At 41.4% G+C, this 13,438-nt stretch overlaps 1 protein-coding gene across 1 annotated transcript in view; it reads left to right on the top strand.

Moving 5' to 3' along the window:
* The window catches only part of LOC311062460 (heat shock factor protein 1-like), a 28,348-nt gene extending 15,667 nt beyond the window's left edge, over positions 1 to 12,681 (top strand). The window contains exons 9-15 of the mRNA XM_084081516.1: positions 56 to 201; positions 1,912 to 2,032; positions 3,486 to 3,536; positions 5,230 to 5,335; positions 6,041 to 6,094; positions 6,793 to 6,832; positions 7,856 to 12,681. Coding sequence (XP_083937642.1) covers positions 56 to 201; positions 1,912 to 2,032; positions 3,486 to 3,536; positions 5,230 to 5,335; positions 6,041 to 6,094; positions 6,793 to 6,832; positions 7,856 to 8,052 — 715 coding nt within the window. The 3' untranslated portion in view covers positions 8,053 to 12,681. The remainder of the gene's footprint in view (positions 1 to 55; positions 202 to 1,911; positions 2,033 to 3,485; positions 3,537 to 5,229; positions 5,336 to 6,040; positions 6,095 to 6,792; positions 6,833 to 7,855) is intronic.
* The last annotated feature ends 757 nt before the right edge of the window (positions 12,682 to 13,438 follow it).

The raw sequence follows: 13,438 nt of genomic DNA, 5'->3' as shown, positions 1-13,438 counted from the left end.
CATTATGCTACTATTGGCTTGTTCTAACTGTACCACTTCCTGTTTCTCGTTCCAGAGGCAGCCCATTGGTTCATGTGAAGGAGGAAGTAGAAGAGGGCAGAGCTACTCCTGTAGACTCCTCCCTCTCTCCCACCACCTTCATTAACTCCATCCTGCAAGATGACCCCACCCACAACCTCCTTACAGCCAATCCCTTGCCAGGTAGGATTCACACCACGCCCACAACCTCCATAGAGAAGGTAGAAGAGTCTAGGAAGTGTGGAGGCGTGATAGTGATATGCAACTGACTTCTGCCAAGACCCGCCCAGACCCGGAAAAGTCGCGCTGTGATTGGCCAGTGGTCACTTTGAGTGACAGTTGGGGCAAACGCAGTCCCCACAACATCATTTACTATTCTGTCCCTATCGGTACATAACTCGAACGGCGCTGAGTCGAATCAGCAGACCTCCGTCATGGTCCAAAACTATACTTTATTAGCAAAAAAAAAGTTGTCTGCGGTTGTCGGAAAAAGAGTGCCCCCAGCGAGATTCGAACTCGAGCCTCTGAGTCGGCAGGCCAACGCCTAGTGAGGCACGCCACGAGACCAGACGTAACTTTAGGGTTTTGGTCTGGATTAGACTGTAAATGCCCCCACCGTCCCCTTTGGGGGCGGAGTCCTTGTTTTCTCGTTTTTGTATTCAGCCAATAGCAGGGCGGCAGGGTGGGGTTTGGCAGAAGTCAGTTGCATATCACTATTACGCAGTGTGGAGTGTTGTCCAGGGTGTTTTAGGGAAGAGAGAAGAGTCTAGGACGTGTGGAGCGTTGTCCAGGGTGTTTTAGAGAAGAGAGAAGAGTCTGGGACATGTGAAGCGTTGTCCAGGGTGTTTTAGAGAAGAGAGAAGAGTCTGGGACATGTGGAGCGTTGTCCAGGGTGTTTTAGAGAAGAGAGAAGAGTCTAGGACGTGTGGAGCGTTTTCCAGGGTGTTTTAGAGAAGAGAGAAGAGTCTAGGACGTGTGGAGCGTTGTCCAGGGTGTTTTAGAGAAGGGAGAAGAGTCTAGGACGTGTGGAGCGTTGTCCAGGGTGTTTTATAGAAGGGAGAAGAGTGTAGGACGTGTGGAGCGTTGTCCAGGGTGTTTTAGAGAAGAGAGAAGGGTCTAGGACGTGTGGAGCGTTGTCCAGGGTGTTTTAGAGAAGGGAGAAGAGTCTTGGACGTGTGGAGCGTTGTCCAGGGTGTTTTAGGGAAGGGACACCTATCCACCTATCCTGGGCGTGCGGCAAAGTAGGTGTCCCTTATTTTAATAATAATATAATAGGTGTCCCTTATTTTAATCTCTGGCAGTTGGCAACCCTAACCTTGCCATACCTTAGCTTTTGCTGAACTGACGCCACTGGACACACACACACACACACACACACACACAAAATAAACAGGTACAGTGAGAAGAATATGATGTCAAAATGTACTTTTCCTTATAACAATAACAATGTGTAGTAGTAGTGTGTTACAAAATCGAAAAATCCAAAATAGGACCGATATTTTTTGCTTGCGGCCCTTGGACTTTTGGTATTTTGCTTAGTGGCCCCTGAGCCATCTTAAGTTGAGTAGCCCTGGTCTAGGACGTGTGGAGCGTTGTCCAGGGTGTTTTTAGGGAAGTTTCAGACAGCTTTCCTGTGTCAGCTGATCTGTGTGAGCAGGAGGGTTCATAGGGTTGGATTATGTCTTGAACCAAAGGCATGGCCACCATCAGTGGGCACTGGATACCAACAGCAACCGGGAGCCAATGGAGGGAGTGGAAAAGGGGAGAGACGTGAACATTTTGGCTGGTTCAACACTAGGCGTGCTGAGGCATAATGCCTGTCTTATCTATATAATGACCGTCTCATTTACATAATGACCGTCTCATTTACATAATGACTGTCTCATCCTGCAGATCTCGGCGCTGCTACCGGCTCCCTCGTCACGTCTGACCGCGCCCCCAGCCCCACCCCTAACCCCGCCCCCAGCCCAGCAAAGCGAAATCAGAAATGCCTGAGTGTTTCCTGCATTGATAAGTGAGTATTACTTTGACTAATTACAAATTGCTACTACTAACTGCACAACTAACCCAATTTGGTAGTATATTGTTTAGACTGATGCTAGGTTCTTGGTTTACCTGGGATCCTAATTTTCTAGGGCACTACACTGTCTCTCTGCATGTGATGTATGTGTTTACCTTGGTTAAGAGCGTTTGCTAAATGCCTAAAGTGTTCGCTGTATTGAGTATTACTATTACTAGCCTCGAGCCAGGATCCTATCAGGATCCTATCTCCCGTTAAGTATTACTATAACTAATAGGCTCTATTAGACCCTCCAGAAAAACACGGGCAAAAATCATTGATTATGCGGGCTAAAACTCTTGATTATGCGGGCAAAAATACTTGATTTTGCGATGAAATATGCTGTTTTCTTTGCAATTTTATGCGGTGAAATTGCGGGAAGTTGCGAAATATGCGGAAAGTTGCAAAATATGCAGCAATATGTGAAATATGCGAAAAGTTGCGAAAAATGCGAAATATGTGAAAAGTTGCGAAATATGCGATGCAAATCGCATATTATGCGATGCGATGTGCGTATTATGCGATGCGGCCTTTTTGAAAACACCTTACCCCCGCATAATTATGCGCCATTTTGCTGATTATGCGGTAAATTCTGCGATCGCATCATCGCATTTTTCTGGAGGGTCTACTCTATGCACAGCACCCATATTGGAAAGAAATGGATCCCCTTCCTTCACACCAATTATCTTACCAATTATACTAATGAAGGCTTTGTTCCATTCTGGTCAAACTGAGTCAGGCTGCTGATATCTCTCTTTCTTTACTATTTTGCCCAGGTGGGTGTAGTTATATACCTAAACCCTAACCATAACCTCACAAAAACTATGCCTAACCTAACCTCAAAACCACGTTTCTGGTCGAAACACCGGGAAAAGAGGAAGTCTGCAGTGCTGATATTGTGCATGTTGGCTCACTGGAAACACTTCTGCTACACCAGTGGGTCTCAAAGTGTGGTCCAGGACCCTCATGGTTCCTTGAGGGTGTTCCAAATGGACCCTCACGGGTGTGTAACTCTGAGAGTGTACAAATGGAACCATTTACTCTTGAAATACTCTTGAACTACTTGAAATTAGAGAAAAAAAGTTTGAGAACCACTTTTCTACACTAAATGGAACAGAGCCTTCATTAGCATCATTGGTACCACCTTTGAAGAAAGTAGGGAAGAGGCCCAATGTCTTTCCAATATGGCTGCTGTGAATAGATTATTATTACTAACTCCACTACTGGTAATACTCGACTAAATGTTTCCTGTATCGAGAAGTATTACTATTACTAATATTACTACTAATACTAGTACTAACAACACTACTATTACTAATAATATCACTAGTAACAACACTGCTAGTAATATTATTGTTATTAATGCTACTACTAATGTTACTGCTGAATGTACTTAATTTGATTCTAGTGTTTTAGCTCATCGGAAGTCCAGCCCAGGACATAACCAGTCTAAACCAATGTGAGTGCAATGCCACTCATACACACTGATGGTACACACTTTACATCATCAAATTAACATGCACAGAGCGCACGCACGCACACGCACACACACACACACACACACACACACACACACACACACACACACACACACACACACACACACACACACACACACGGAGAGAGTACACTTTAGGGCTTCACGACTACTGCTGAATTTGAATGGTCATCGACTACTAACACAGAGTAGTCAACTAGTTGTGGATATATACATATATATATATCATATTTCTTTCCTCCAATAACACTTAACACATTGACTGCCAGAATTTTTTCAGATTTTTTTACTTGTTTTTTACTAAAAACGAGTTAACTCGATCTTGGCAGGCAAGTGATGAAAAGCTCAAAACGAGTTGAGTAGTTCTAGGCAGGCAATGTGTTAACAACTTAACAACAAAGGGTTAAACACTGTAGACTTCAAGAGGAAGGTGTGAGACACTAGACTCAACAATACAGATGAGCTTAAAGGAGAATTTCGCCCTTGGCGTTTTCCTACCTTGATTTGGTGTTAAGTCATGATGAGAGTGGTCCCGGACCCCCAGTTCATAACGAGCGAAGTTCTCCATTTCGGCGACCCCCCCAAACCGAAGCTCAGAAGTCTCGTCTCGCGATACTTCCGCCCGGAGTTCCAGAACGGCGGGCAGAAGTATCGCGAGACGAGATTTCGACGTGATTTCAGTAAGACAGATCTGTGCACAGCAATGGCGGCGCCCATGTAGCAATAGCTTAGCAGTGACATCAGACGGACCACACACTACAGATATATGCAAGAAACAACTATTTTCGAGCGACAGAAATAAGCAGATTTAGCCAAGATCTAAAGACTGCCGTTCTGAGCTGCGGTTTGGGGGGTCCCGAAATGGAGATCGTCGCTCGTTATGAACTGGGGGTCCGGGACCACTCTCATCATGACTTATCCCATTTTTGGCGGGAACCCCTATTTGTAACCAACTATACCTTTCTATATACAGTACATAGCAACAAGAACCGCTTTTGGGGTTCTTGTTGCTGTGTACAGTATATTAACAACATACATTTGTTTTGAATAAATATTTGAAGTTTTTCAGAAAACTTAGGTCAAGATTTAGAAGGCGTTTTTAGAATCGGCGCCGGGTCTAAATGGGTTAACATCAAATTAAGGTAGGAAAACGTCACAGGCGAAATTCTCCTTTAAGGCTGCTATCAAAGCAAACCTGGGCTTCATAACACCTCAGCAGTGCTACAGGCTGATCACCTCCACGCCATGATGAAGTCATTTGTTCTAAAGTAGCCCAGACCAAGTGCATAAATTAACACACTATTCAGTCGGTCGACATTTCTGTATTCTATGTAATACATTATGTAATATTCTAATATTTTGAGATATCGATTTTTTATTTTCATGAACTGTATGCCATAATCATCACGATTAAAACGTCAAAGGTTTAGGGCCGTGGCTGAACACATTATGAGGTTAGGGCTGTCACCATCATGAAATTGTACTCGACGATTAATTGTCACACACATAATTGCGAGTAACAATTTAATTGTTTTTGGCATTGAACATTTATGTTTGGCTTTTTAAGCTTTAAGCTTTGTGAACAAAAAATGCACTGGACAGATATGACAAATTATCTCTGTCTGTGTGTGTGTGTGTGTGTGTGTGTGCGCAGATCGGAGTTAAGTGAGCATCTGGAGAACATTGATGGCAGTCTGGAAAGCCTGCAGACCATCCTGAACTCTCAAAACATCAGCTTCGACTCCACACCCCTGTTTGATGTATGTACCTTGGTTGTGTGTGTGTGGGGGAGGGGGGTGTTGTGTGTCCCTTAAAGGAGAATTCCGGTCATTTTAAGTGTTATGTTTGATGTGTGTCAAATCACTTACCAACGTAGAAATGAAAATCGCGTTACTCGACAGATCCCCCTGTCAACCCCCACCGTTGGCATGATACTCCTATCGTGGATAGCCCAAATTCGCCTATTTTAACAAATGCAAAGTCTGTTTTTTTGCTTCTAGTACTCATTGTTGAGTCCCATGATAATGTAACAGGCGCTAAAACTCCCGACAAGCTAACGGCTAATAACAGAACGAGCTAATGCTGGTTGCTGGTTTCTCTCCCGACCTGGCAACCTGGGGCTGCCATGCAGAGATAAGCAGCCCCAGCGTTAGCTCGTTCTGTTATTAGCCGTTAGCTTGTCGGGAGTTTTAGCGCCTGTTACGTTATCATGGGACTCCACAATGAGTACTAGGAGAAAAAAACAGACTTTACATTTGTTAAAATAGGCGAATTTGGGCTATCCACGATAGGAGTATCATGGCAACGGTGGGGGTTGACAGGGGGATCTGTCGAGTAACGCGATTTTCATTTCTACGTTGGTAAGTGATTTGACACACATCAAACATAACACTTAAAATGACCGGAATTCTCCTTTAATCCTTGGTAATGAATGCTTTTTGTTTGTTGTTTTCTTTTTACAACAGTTTTTCAGTTCGTCAGTTTCCAGTGGAGACTTTGACTTGGACAGCCTGGACAGTGTAAGATTTGCGCACGCACGCACACACACACACACACACACACACACACACACACACACACACACACACACACACACACACACACACACACACTAATAGGCCTAGTCGTCTATGAAACTGATAGCTGGACGGCCTCTCAAACATGGCCGAACTCCTTCATTGTGTTCTCCTCCACATTTTCAATGTCGCTGTCGTTGGGAAACCCGAAGCGGTTACTTTTCAGGAAATGTAAAAAAAAAATTACAACTTTTACACACCAACTCTTGTTAACCTGAGGCGATTCTTAAAAATGTTTTCTAAATTCTAACATTTAAAAAAAAAAAATCTAAAACATTTTTTTTCAAGATTTTTCAAAAATAGCAAATGTATGACGAAGAGATTAACTTATTAACTAAAAACAATGAAAACATATTGAAATATGGAGATACAAGGTTTCTGCCTGACTGTAACAATGTATTTATCACGAGTATGACCAGTTTTTATCATTATTATTGTTTATCCCATAGCCAGGAAGGATAGTTGCCCTGTGATTGGCCAGCGTTTTGTCTGTCTAACCAAACATGGACTACTTCCCATAGCCTGGAGGGATATACCTCTTCCTAATGTTGTAAAGATGTGATCCGTAGTTTTCCAAACAACAGGTTTTTATATATATTGAATGTAAGATTAAAGGTGATGATGTGACTTTCTCCTCCTAGCTGCTGTCCCCTTTAACTCCAAAAGCAGACGATAACACAGGTAACACTCACACACACACACACACACACACACACACACACACACACACACACACACACACACACACACACACACACACACACACACACACACACACACACGCTATACTTGTGAGGACACCAACATTTTAAGACCATTTTAAAAATATTTTTCTTACCTTAAAGGAGTAGTTCATTCATGCTGTGGGGGGCTGGTATAGCGCCCAGGATCACTTAGAAATTGGCACCGGGTAGAAAAAATGGGTTACAAAAATCGTGGGATAAAAAAAAAGGAGTACTCAAATTGTCTCCTACTGACCGATGACCCGATCATCAAATTATTCATGGGTGTAATTGATAGAAAATGAGTCATTCTTTGGGTGAATACTCCTTTAAGCCTGAAGCCGAAAAATAGCAGATCGCTGCGACACATTGTGGGCTTGTAGATCGGCTATTTCTTTTTTTTTTTACAACTTTATTTTACAGTTTTCATGTTTAAAACATGCATGTAGGCATAGCATATTATACAAAAGATATCACATAAAACACACATACACTGTGGGGACAGTTGGTCCTCGCAAGTATTTTAACACACACACACACACACACTCTCACTCTGCAGGTACACACACGCCTGTATGACTATGCGATTTTTGGACGGCACTGACAATAGCCGAAACTAAAAGCAGATCTACAAGCACACAACGCGTCACACTGTGAGATCGGCTATTTTCCACTGCACGACACCAGTGTGCAACTGAGTATAAATCAGGCGTTACTCCAACCCCTAAATCTTAGCTCTAAGTGTCTAACTAGTGTCTAGTTTTTAACCATAAAACAAACATTTCTCTTGTGAGGACAAGGAACATTGTGTCACAATGTCTATTTCTCAAATAAAACTATACTAGTAACACACACACACACACACACACACACACACACACACACACACACACACACACACACACACACACACACACAGTCACACACTTGAATTGTTGTCATGTTTATTTATTTTTCCTGTTGGTGTCTTCTGATTGGTTAGGGAAGCAGCTGGTGCAGTATATGGCCTCACCCCTGCTAACGACTGAGCCAATGGGCAGCGAGGAGGCGGACCTGCCTTCTCTGCTGGAGCTGCAGGGGGAGGAGTCATATTTCAGCCCTGACCCCACCCTCTCCCTACTGGCCACACCCATATTCAGCCAAGAGTCCAATGAACAAGAAGAAGCACACGCAGACTGACTTCACATCGCTTTGGTTACAGCCTCCTTCTTAAAGGAGCACTTCGCCCATTTAAAACCTTATCGTCATATAATTGGTCCTCACTAATGCTCATTATGCGATGGCACCATTTCTGTCTACTCACTCTGTGTCTCATTGGTGGGCTGTGGACAGTTCAGAAGCCCGCCTACCAGTGACATCATCGATGGGGATTCCAATCTAATAGAAACTACAGCCTTTCTCTTCCTGGAAAGTTAGCATGCTGAAATAGAAGCTGTTCTTGCATTAATAAAAAACAAATGTATAAAACTAAAGCTTGAAATCTTGAAATGACCAATCCTACCGTGCCTACCGATGATGTCACTGGTAGGCAGTTTCTGAACTGTCCACAGCCCTCCTCTGAGACACAGACTGAATGAACAGAAAAGGTTTCGTCTTATAACGAGCATTAGTGAGGATCAATTATATGAATATACGGTTGAAAAATGGGTGAAGTGCTCCTTTAACCTCCACTCGCTTCACCAACAACAAGCGAACTTCATCTGTAGCAACAACCAGGCCGGCTAGCATCAACTGTACCAACACAAAACTGGCTTCATTTGTTTTAACAGAGACGAGTAAGAATCAATCCAGTGAGTTTAGTTTTTATTCAACGACTTCAACCAGCTTTACAAACTGAAGATGAATGATTGTTAGTGTGACTCGACCATGTGGAGTCTTATCGTCGCTGTGAGGAAGAAACCTTGTATCTCCATAATTCATCTTTTTTGTTTTGTAAATGAATGCCCGACTTCATCGTATAACGTCACGAAAAAGAAGTGAAAATAGCCGATGTTGAGAGCTTGAAGATCGGCCATTTCTACCACTTAAGAAAACACATTTAACCCAGTTAGACCGGAGGCCAATTCTAAAAAAATGTGTTCTAAATCCTAACAGTTTTATGAAAAACGTATGTGGCTAATATATATCTAAAATCTAAAATGACACGGATGCTTTCCCGGATTGAATGTGTTAAGTGAAAGTTAACCCATTAAGACCTGAAGCCGATTTCTACAAAATGTCTTCTAAATCCCAAAGTATTCTGAAAAACCTATGTTTCTATATCAGTGGTGCTCAAACTTTTTCATGTCAAGGAAAATGATATGTATTAGACCGCGGACCCCCATCTCAAAATATGTTGTTCCAGGGACCCCCAGAAGCAAAGATTTGAGTTAAAAATGTTCGCTCTAAAAGAATATATATATATTAATTTGCACATTTTTTCTTGATTTTTTGAATAGCCCAAAGTGTAAAATAATGCTTTTTAGCTCAAATCTAAAAATGACACAGTTCCAGGTCTTAATGGGTTAATTGTGTGTGTGTGTGTGGGTTTTATAAATAATGAACCAACGAAAAGTATCAACAAGAGCTTGTGACTAAGTAACACTATTGGATCCATTGGAACCTGGTCTTGGTCATACAAGGTTTCCACCCGACAGCGACAATAGGAATCTACGCCTGCATGCATCTGACACATGCACAATACAAATGTACGTAATGATTCAAGAGCCCACTCCAATGCATGTACCGATACCTCAGGATTACTGGATATGGGTAATATAATATGATAAGCTGTAATATATTACATATATCCTCTTTATCGTAGAGTTGTCCAAGGTCAGTGCTAAATCCCATGAAGTGTAGGAACACCAATCAAATGGTCTTTTGATTTTTAGTTATGCTTAGGCATGGGTTTAATTATTTAAATGTAGTTACGATTAGGCATTAGTTTAGTTTATTACCTTTAAAGGCATGGGTTTAGTGAAATAAATTAGTAAAGTTTAGGGACTGTTAGTAGGTTAAGTTGAGGCCTGGTTTTGGGGTAGTTAAGGTGCGGTGTTGTGTTTCTACACTTCCAGGGAGTTTGCACAAAAGTTGATATAATGAATAAAATGTGGTTGATATTATGAATAGAAAAGCCATCTTCGCTGACTCTAGTTGTACTGAAGCTGGTGGCAGTGCAGTACTTTGTTCCACAAACACCTGAATACATGGAGCTAAATGCTATAAAAAACATTGTTCTTTTTTTAAGTTCATTTAGAGTAGCGAATTATTTTTACCCCTTTTTTATTCGCATTTAGTCGTTATGCCAATTAGTTCTGCCACTGCTCGTTGTACCCTACTGGTCCAGCTGCCAGTGAGGAGCCCCCACCGGGAGGACATACTGTTGTAACCCACTGGCTCACCTGCCAGTGAGGAGACTCCACCGGGAGGATGTAGAGCCTCCGTCCTACTCTTCCCGTTCAACATTCCCCACTGACAGGCTCCGCCCCAGCCTGTAGGAGTACGTACAGTGACAAATATCACCCCCCTCCACCCGGCTTCCCCCGAACACACAATTGTGTTCATTTAGACGGCAAGCCGGATGCACCGCGGTGGAATCGAACCCCTAGACTCCGCGGTGGTGGGCAGGTACTTTACCCCTGCACCACCTGAGCGCAGAGAAATGAAAAATAATATAGAAAAGGAAACAATTGTTCAGGATTTCAAATATTCATGGCCAACTGCACTATTAATACACTATATTGTAACATGATCAAAAACAATATAATGATACAATACAATCTGTGTTGTGATAATATCACCTCCATAACGTGTCCACTTTAGCATCCTGCCAGGACTCTTAAGTACCAGCAGATCCCCTGGATGATCGTAGCACATCTACAGTAGAATAGCTCCGGAGAAAAGTCATGTTGGTCTGACATTTGTTCATGTGAAGCCAGCATTTTAAAAGGGACTGACTTCAATATCACAGATGAGGTCAAACACTTTGGGTTACTGACATACTTTATGGAGTAGGTACATAGATGACATGAATGAACACTGCACACTGGGGCTGTAAACGACAACCAATGTGTCGGAGTCAGGAAAGTGCACAGAAACTAGAAGCAGCAAATACAAGTGGAACGTTCGATTAAATCAAATCTATATTTTTTATTACAGAGGTTCGTATAAACAGGCTGTTTGTAAAAGAGAGATTATATATAGATATATATCTGTGGTTCCATATCTATTCAAGTGTTACCGAGCAAGGCATGGATCACATGATTTCAAACCAACCAATGATTTTGTGGAATCTTTTAGTTTGTCTTCTCGTTGGTTTGTAATTTTGGTTATTTTATCATTTGGTTCTGTCTGCTGGTAATGTGGTTTATTTCATATACAGTAATACATACTGTATGTTAGGGCTCAGCGATATGTCACCATTAATTAAAACTTCTGCCTCGAGTATGATTAACGATTATTAATGGCCGATCGGTCATTTTTGCAATTTTTGACAACGACCATTGTGCAACGAATTATAATACAGGGTTAAGTGGTTGATGATCAGACTTATGCGCGATACATACTCTTTCCGATGTCGGACAACCTTCCCATTCTAACTATAGTTTGGAGAGTCAGGAAATCTGGAGGGTTTAGGGTTCAGAGGAAAAATTCTGAGTAAATGTAAACGTTTTCGATATATCACCTCCTTTTCCAAAGGAAGGTTTGGAGGGTCGGAAGGATATGGACCACGCTTAATCGATGTGGTCCATTATTACAAAAAAAATTGTTACAATTTAGTTTGTGTCGAATCGTTGATATATACAAAAAAAACGGATTACATGTAATATATGGAACAACAGACTGGTTTATTCCACATGTTACATGTAATGGATTACATGTAATGTATGGAATAAACCAGTGTCACACATGGCTAGAAGGTGCAGTTACCATGTGTGTTGCATCAGAATCTAGATTGAATTCATGGAAAACAAATGTTGCTTGTTCCCTGAACACTTCAAAGAAGTCTGAGCTCGTGATTTTATTTTATATATGTACATAATGAACTATCAACAGAGACAGATTCTCCCATCAATCTGATGGAGTACATGACACTTTAACTTGACAATGTTACACAAAAAAAACTATGTTTGTGTAATGAGCTTCCAACAAATTGAATGAAATCACTTGCGGTGCATTTCTTTCAGTGTAGAATTTAAAGGAATAGTTTCCCACCAGTTGCTCACCCCATGAAGCCTGAATTCCTGGAGATTTATTTTGTTTTTGTCACATTCCTGATCCAATAATCCAATATTTGATGACACCACTGCGGTATAGGAGACCAAGGCAAAACTATATAAAAGAATAATATAAACTCCTAAACCACTCTCACAGTGTAATCACTGGGACGCCTACTGATGATCCAGGTTCTAAGAGAATGTTTTAAATATGGTTTTGCTCTTGTTAAGATTGGTCTCCCATGAAGTTCAATTAGTCAAATATTGGATGATTGGCTCAGGAAAGTCAAAAGAAAATCTCCATGAATTCAAGGCTTTATGGGGTGAGTAATTCATAGAATTGAAGTCTTTTTTTTGGGGTGAACTATTCCTTTAAAGTTTATTTTCCAGTGTTCAGAAGAGTGGACAGGCTGGTACAACAGTCTCCTTTTATTTCTGTTTTTGTTATTTTTGTTATTTTCATTACTGATGCTGGTCTGCTGTTGCCCCACATAGCATCCATGTATTTATTTTAAAGGCAGTCTCTGTAAGCTTTATTTTATGTTAGAGAATCTACAGGACAAGTTTTAGTAGAAGCAACACAAAAATAAAGTTCACCATTAACCTTGAACTGTGTGTTTAGTGTGAATTCTACTGGCTCACCCTCCATTTTACTTTGTTCCTGTGGTTCTCAAAGTGGGGTCAGGGGACCCCCTAGGGGTCCTTGAGGAGGTTCCAGGGGGTCCCCAACAAAATGAGTGAGAGAACGGACTGCCCCGCCCCCTACCTATTCATTTCAATGAAGTTCCTCACCCAGTGTATGAAGCAATGGAAGGACATTCTACATGCATATTTGGTGTCCAAATGTGGAACATTGGAGCACCAGGCAGGAGCTGTAGGGTTTCAGAAGATAGAAGCATGCGCCGTAGTGTTTTAAATGAATGCCCTACTTCATCATATAAGCACACAACGCTTCTTATCCTGAGTCATTTTGAGCTTGTAGATCTACTTTGTTCACTACTTGTAAAATGTTCTTTTTTTTGTTTCATAAATGGTAATAAAAAAGGAACGGTTTTGGACGTACAAGGTTTCCACCTGACAGCAAGGATATGCTATTTTCAAAAAACCTTGACAAATTGCGAAAGAAGAAACATAATCTCCCCTTTACCTTGGGCCTGGTGTAGAGAATAACAGGCACTTCATGCAGAGGATCTTGATGATATATTATAAACTGTATAAATGATTATTAATACATTATTATAAACTATAATGATTTGAAATACATGATTATAAACTGTGCAAATTATTATAAATGCATTATAAACTTATTTTGTATAAATACAGTATGTGACACTGTTCTTGGTGACATAACACAGTGGCTCTCAAAC

Source organism: Gymnoscopelus microlampas, assembly GCF_963454915.1.
Source record: "Gymnoscopelus microlampas genome assembly, chromosome: 15".
Taxonomy (NCBI): Eukaryota; Metazoa; Chordata; class Actinopteri; order Myctophiformes; family Myctophidae; genus Gymnoscopelus; species Gymnoscopelus microlampas.
The sequence above is the reverse complement of the archived record's forward strand: the minus strand, read 5'-3'. Positions and strand labels throughout refer to the sequence as shown.